This window comes from Oncorhynchus nerka, linkage group LG27 (genome assembly GCF_034236695.1).
Source record: "Oncorhynchus nerka isolate Pitt River linkage group LG27, Oner_Uvic_2.0, whole genome shotgun sequence".
Classification (NCBI taxonomy): domain Eukaryota; kingdom Metazoa; phylum Chordata; class Actinopteri; order Salmoniformes; family Salmonidae; genus Oncorhynchus; species Oncorhynchus nerka.
Window position 1 is genome coordinate 14,285,003 of NC_088422.1, and position 7,626 is coordinate 14,292,628.

General features: G+C 41.1%; 1 protein-coding gene across 2 annotated transcripts in view; it reads left to right on the forward strand.

Annotated features, from left to right (window-relative positions):
- Nucleotides 1-6,439, forward strand: part of LOC115111277 (SH2B adapter protein 3-like) — a 69,158-nt gene extending 62,719 nt beyond the window's left edge. For both annotated transcript variants that reach the window (XM_029637167.2, XM_029637169.2), the window contains exon 8: nucleotides 850-6,439. In XM_029637167.2, the coding sequence (XP_029493027.1) occupies nucleotides 850-1,169 (320 nt within the window). In that variant the 3' untranslated portion in view covers nucleotides 1,170-6,439. The remainder of the gene's footprint in view (nucleotides 1-849) is intronic.
- Nucleotides 6,440-7,626: the final 1,187 nt, after the last annotated feature.

The window sequence follows — 7,626 nt, forward strand, 5'->3', positions numbered from 1 at the left end:
AACAATTGTTGGAAAAATGTATTGCGTCATGTACAAAGTAGATGTCCTAACCGACTTGCCGAAACTATAGTTTAGCAAGAAATTTGTGGAGTGGTTAAAAAACGAGTTTTAAAGACTACAACCTAAGTGTATGTAAACTTCCGACATCAACTATATAGTGCATCAACCCGATTAGCCTGTTCGTATCGGAGCATGAGGTCTGATGCCGTCTGCCAGACAATCAGGGAGAGAAAAGATCGTAGCTCGGGTGGGTCCTTGATAATGCTGCGGGCATTCCTCAGGCACCGTTTCAAGAAGCTGTCCTAGAGGGATGGGAGTACGGTCCTAGTGATGTACTGGGCTGTCTTCACCCTCTGGTGAGCCTTGCAGGACACACTCGATGGTGCAGCGGTAGTATTTGGAGAGGACCTGCGATGGAATGCCGAATTTCTTCAGCCGCCTTAGGAAGTAGAGATGCTGTTGTGCCCTCTTGACGAGAGTGGTGTTTTTTTTAGTCCATGTCAAGTCCACTCTGCTTTCTGAAGTCAACAATCAACTCATTTGTTTTGCTGACGTTGAGGGAGAAGTTGTCCTGGCACCACACTGCCATTTCACTTACCTCCTCCCTATAGGCTGACTTATTGTTGTCGGTTATCAGGCCTACATCTGTGGTGTCGTCATGGAAACTTGATGTTGTGTTAACACTTTACATAAAGATATTAACATTCTGCACAAACATATTTTAAAAATAGACGCTATTAATACAGCTACAATTGTGGGAATATACAGTATATGGGACTCAGCACAAAAAGGATGTTCCAAGTCAGTCTGTTTCTGTCAGCATAAATACTGTGATCCCTCTGTCTTCAGGTCAGAGTTCATCCGCTGTCCTGGTTCCTTTCTCCCTGCACCGCTGGAGCTCCGAACCCAGCCTAGCCCACTGCAGCCCCAGCCTGCTCCCCTCTCCAGACCCCCTTCCCCAGCCCAGGCTCCCTCTCCTACGCCCTGCGCCCTTCCCAGACCTTTCCACCTCGGGTCCCCTGCGTCGGAGCGAGTCTGTGGGCCGCAGACCTATTCTGCGTCACCCCAACCCCCACCCACCCCTCCTCACTCAACGGGACTCCGACTACGAACTGGAGCCAGACAGAGGCCGCAAGCGGGCCATCGACAACCAGTACATGTTCCTCTAACTGAAGCCAGACCGGGGCCATCAACAACCAGTATATGTTCCTCTAATTGGTGGACTCCCGGTCACAGCCGACCCAGTGGTGGCTCTGAGACTCCAAATGAGCGAAGGACAGACTCATGAGTGAACGTGTATGCCACAGTGGAAGTCTGTCTCGTGGGCTGGGTGTCAGAGGTCCGACCCGAGTGTCCATTGTGAATGTATTTTTAGGAAAGTGTCTAATCTTGTTATGATTGTCATTTTCTGAAGCGGCTGTCGTGGTCCTTCTAAGGGACGTTGCTACATGGGAGTGAGTGGCGCTGGTATGGAAGGTCTTCCCTCAGTTCCTCCCTTCTATAGGGGTCTGTTCACTCCCTCCACACATACACTCCATTTAAATGAATTCTAATGTTTTTTGATACCCTGTGTATTAGTGTATCTCAAATGCACACATTGTGTACTTTTAAACACTGTGTATTTTAGTACGCAGACTATTTTTGTAGGAATATGAAGGTGTTGAAAAAATAATAATAATAAAAAAACTTAACTGTGATGAGCTTAGGGCTGTTACGGTGACGAGTCATGACCACAGTCAAATTCCATGTGACTAGCCTTCTCAAACTGCGCTCTGATGTTTAGTAGCCTACCAAACGTGCCAGTCGCTCAGCACTATTGTCCCTCTAATCACTCTTGACATCAATACAAATCAAACACTTCATGAGAGCTCATGTTGCACAACATTTTTATAGGCTATGCAATTGCGTGAGAAAAGCGTTTTGATGGCCTCTAATAAAAAGAGGCACAGCTTTCTATAATCTAGGCCTACTATATTTCTCAACTTTCCTAATATTAAGCACATTGCTTCTCTTTACAACATGAGTATAGCCTAACTGGCTGTAATGAAAATGAACCACGGGAAAAGCAACCTCCATTCGCTATTTTAAGTGCGTAGATTACACATTCTTTCCCCCCCTCTTCCGACAGGTGCAAGATAATGGTCCATCATTAAGTATAGGTAAAGACAAGATTAGTCTGATGGGTGACAATATTTGGCTATCACTCATGATGCCCAGGGTGTGCAATAAGGTAAGAAACAGAGCATGTTTTGTTTTTTTGCAACTTTTTCTAATCATAGTCGCACATGTCATGTAGCCTAGCCCATTATTACGGTGTAGAGACCAACTGACATACAGTACCGTTCAAAAGTTTGGGGTCACTTAGACATGTCCTTGTTTTTGAAAGAAAATCGCATTCTTTTGTCCATTAAAATAACAAATTGATCAGAAATACATTGTTAATGTTGTAAATGACTTGTTTATGGAATATCTACAGAGGCCCATTATCAGCAACAAGCACCCCTGTGTTTCAATGGCACGTTGTTAGCTAATCCAAGTTTATAATTTTAAAAGGCTAATTGATTATTAGAAAACCTTTTTACAATTGTTAGCATAGCTGAAAACTGGCCTTTAGACTAGTTCAGTATCTGGAGCATCAGCATTTGTGGGTTAGATTACAGGCTCAAAATGGCCAGAAACAAAGAACTTTCTTCTGAAACGTCAGTCTATCCTTGTTCTGAGAATTGAAGGCTATTCCATGGGAGAAATCGCCAAGAAACTGAAGATCTCGTACAACAATGTGAACTACTCCCTTCACAGAACATTGCAAACTGGCTCTAACCAGAATAGAAAGGAGTGGGAGGCCCTGGTGCACAACTGAGCAAGAGGACAAGTACATTTGTGTCTAGTTTGTGACAGACGCCTCAAGTCCTCAACTGACAGCTTCATTAAATAGTACTCGCAGAGGCGCGACCCCGGGATGCTGGCCTTCTAGGCAGAGTTCCTCTGTCCAGTGTCTGTTCTTTTGCCCATCTTTTCTTTTTATTTGCAACTCTGCCTAGAAGGCCAGCATCCCGGAGTCGCCTCTTCACTGTTGACGTAGGTGTTTTGTTGGTACTATTTAATGAATCTGTCTGTTTCGAACTAGACACTAGTCCTCTTGCTCAGTTGTGCACCAGGGCCTCCCACTCCTATTCTAATCTGGTTAAAGCCAGTTTGCGCTGTTCTGTGAAGGGAGTAGTACACAGCATTGTACGAGATCTTCAGGATTAGCTAACACAACACAGGAGTGATGGTTGCTTATAATGGGCCTCTGTATGTAGATATGCCATAACAAAATCTGCCGTTTCCAGCTACAGTAGTCATTTACAACATAAACCATGTCTACACTATATTTCTGATCAATTTGATGTTACTTTAAAAATACATTAGTGACCCCAAACTTTTGAACGGTAGTGTACATCAAAAGTAACCAATATTTGAAAACACAGAATCCCAAACAATGTTCAGAAATGTGAGATGTTCTCATAATTTACCATAAAATGCACCTTTTTTTATAATAAAGCATTGCATGTCTAATCGCATTTGCAGACTTATGTAAGATGGCTTACTATTTGTAATGTGATGAGTAGATAGTCATAATTTAGGCAAATAATAACTGAATCACTGTTGGTAAAACAAAAGACCGTTCAGTCCATTGCTGAGCACGTATAGCAGGCCAAGGCTATATGGGATACGTTTCTTCTTTGCATGTGAAAAATGTGGCCTTTTTATAAATGCAATTCTACTACACTTCATATGGCGGGAGACATTAGCATCTTTTTTTAATAGGACAAATTAAAATGAGTAGCCTACTCAGCTGACAGTGACCATATTATAGGCATACGAGAAGGGGTGAGACATGTCCATCTAAACTGGAAATAATTTTTCAAAAACAAACTTAAGTGGCACTGACCCAACAATGTTCACTCAATTAAGTTGAGAATTTTGATAAGACAATTAGTCCTTTCACTGTATTCTCTTTACAGCATTAATCATTTGCTTTCCAAACTGTTTTCCCGCAATTGTATTTTGAAATATTGCTGTATGCCTGGCTTGGCCTCTCTAATTTTCAGACATTCGCAATTCAACAAATATCTGCCCAAATTGTGAACTGCCTTTCCTTCCAAATATAGGCAATGCGATTTAAAACAATGTTTTATTTTGAATGATTATATTTATTAATTATTTATGTTTAGGCAAATTAGGCTATATAATTTTGGCTATTTTAATTAAATTTCCTTTGGGAGAATCTTAGCTTCCCCATTAAAAAGGTAACTGCACGCGACCTCCATATGCTGTTAGAGTGCAGGCTACATGAGTTTTGTGGGCCATTCTAATAAAAAAAATTACTTATATTAGGCTATATGTAAAGACCATATTAAATTGAGAATAGGCTGAAGGGTGAGATTATCAAGTGTTTGTCAAATTGTGATTGAGAGACTGAAGTGTGCAGCCTGCACAAGAAACAGAGCTAATGCCTTTCATGCGACTATTAAAAATAAAAACATATCCCTACTAAAGTTGCATTAAAAAAAACTAAGCATATAGAAGTACCTATATGTTAACTACTCAACATAGACTAGCCACATGTGCGCACTCCCTCAAGGATATGTTTTATATATTCTTCATTCTATAAAATAAATGCCACGCAATTCCAAGCATATCTTGTCTGCTAAATGAACTAGTGTAGCCCACAGCCATATCAGGGTCTAACATAAGTACAACTCAGTATGCTATTCTGTTCTGAAATAGACATTTTCTTCATGTTTCTTTAGAATTGTCTAAAATGAATAATGGATTTAATGTGATGGTGTAACAGGCAATTACCGTAGAGACCAGCAGTTATTGGCTTGACGAATCACCGGCTGACAATTTCATGATCTCCACAACCCTAAATGAGCCTTCCATGTAGGTTTGGAAGAGGCTCATAGTTGGTGCTAAACCTCAAGAGATGTGACTGAATAAAGGGTTTGGGAGGAGACATGAAACCCAACCTAGTCTTTGGTCCTCAACACACTCAAGTTGTACAAAACCTTTTACACAATGGTTATGATACGACAGTTTGTCTACCCAATAACATTTACACAACCCTTGTGTAAAAATATCACCGTTGTAAAACCTGAATGTGTACAGGGCCAAAGATTAGCGTGTTAATTTCCTATCAGCATGAAACAGAAAGGTCCTTACCTGTGCTCTCCATCAGGAAGTAACGGAGAACTCATCCGGGTCCTCTCTAAAGGCATTTTTTTGGCTCGTAAAATGTTTGCAGATGCTACATTTGAATGTTTGTCTATGGCTTCTTAATCATCGAGCTCTAGAAAGCGGCCCTCACTAAGAACCCATGTGGTGCCTTAACACTGTTTGTACACAACCATTCTGGTATACATTTGTTTATTAAACACTTTCTGAAAATTCTAACACACCCTTCACTTTTCTGTATGTAGCTCTTTCCCCTTGCTTAACACTAACTTAGCAGTGACACTTTAGTCAGCGACTCATCAACCTCGATGTCATGCAGTATTTATGGTAATCATAGGGTTTCCTGTTTAAGAAATGCACAAAGGCAGGTTGATCTCCTTAGACATGATCAGGATATTTTATTTTCATTGCATAATTGAGCTACAAATGTATCAAGGGTATCTTCCAAAATTGAAACTGACATTAAGTGTTTAGGTGGGGTGGGGAATAGACAATTGTAAAGTACGGTTGGTCTCCTGCACTTAAGTTAACTAAACCCAAACGTCTGTTCTGCAAAAGGAAATCAACGGTATCAGTCCCTCTGACCTGTAGAGAGAGAGACTGCTTGACTGCCTCCGGGCCTGACGTTAGAAATTAGTGCAATAACAGATTTCCCATGATTTGGCTTATTGAACGCTTTATTATGGCTGAACCTGTACATTGGAGAAACAAACCATTCATACTTAGCATCCAGCAATAAAGATCAGCCCTACTTACATCAGTGTCAAGCTTCGAGTGCAGACCTGGGTTGCTTCCTCTTCAACTGTCTGCACATAGGTTTGTTTTATACTCCCAAGGAAACAGTGCAAATGGATTGGCATCAAAACACATAGAAACCATGTTTGATGCCATTACCACCTGCCAATCCTCACCAATTAAAAAAGTTGCCTCCAACCTCCTGTGCTCAGGTATTAGAACATTTGCTTGCAAGCATTTATTTTGGCCCCTCAGCGACGCCTTGGCTGACATTTGTACATTTTGAGTTCAACTGATGAATGCATGTCTTCTCAATACTGTTGATTCTATTTATGTATTAGCACTGTAACATTCCATCACTAAGAAAACCACCAAAGCTTTTGTCGATCTTTGATCAATTGTTACATTTCCCTCAGTTATAAGCATTCTAAATTTATATAAACTGTATATTTGACTTTTGGAAAATAAAGCTAACCAAAACACATCTACCTGCAACACATGTGACTGAAAAAGCTCCACACCTCCCTCGTGGTTTCATGTTTATCTACAAGTATCACTTGGAGTCAACAAGTGTTCCCTGAAATGATTAAGTGTACACAGAATGGAATGGCTCCACAAAGCCCTATGTCTTCACGTGTTTAGTCTGAAGAGGGTGCTAGGGGTTCAAATAGAACTGGGTCATTAAAAGGTGTCGCTAAGGGACCTGGGAAACATTTTTTTCTTGAGCCTCGTTGATACCTGGTGCTAAAATATGTACTGATCCCATCCATATTGAGACCGGTATAGACAGTTCAGACTCACTGGGCACGTTCGAGCAGATCACGTTAGTCACTTCCTTTCAAAGTATGTTGCATTATGGGGATAAAAAATATATAATTGTCCGACTTGCGCCTACATGTACTTTACACAAACCATGTGATTAAAGGTCATGAAGTTGCTCTTCAACTTAATCGCCTCTTGTCAACCAATGAGGTGAATTGTTTTTGACAAACATGACCAAAGAAGTGACTGAAACAGGAAACAACTTTGCTGCGTTTCATGTAAGACTAGATGGATATTAACAAATTGTGATCTGAGGGTTACCAATTGATTGTATCATGTAGCCTACACACACGATTTCAGTTTGTGTGAGATATTGGAGGTTGAGATGTTGAGAGTTTACTTGGACAAATAAACTTTCATTAACAATAGCTTATGTTGATCTGAGCTTTGCTGTTGGAAATCTATAACGGTGTTCGGCTGTTGCAGATCCACTTGCCACGACTTCAGTCTCATCCGCTTAGTGACAGGTCAGGGGGTGGAGTTTATAGGTGAGACAAATAAAGACAAGGCTCATATGGAGGTAGGTTGAAGGGTGTTAACTTGGTCGCAACCCACGTTTGTCAGTTCAAATCACAATGCGCTGTTTGTTTCCCAACCTGTGATTAGTTGACTGAACAGCTTTATATCTGTGAAATGAGTGGTGCTGGTGCAGTTGACTAGGCATTTAGAGAGCTGAAGGTCACAGGTTCTAATCTTGCAAATAGCCTTTCTAAAAAGACATCACCTGCAAACTGATCTGGATGGTCAAAGTACTTCAATCAATTATACAGCCCTCTAGAATCACTGGGATAGGGACCAGGTCCTAATCTTGTCCATGACCTTGAGTGGTCATCTACTTTTTGACCAACT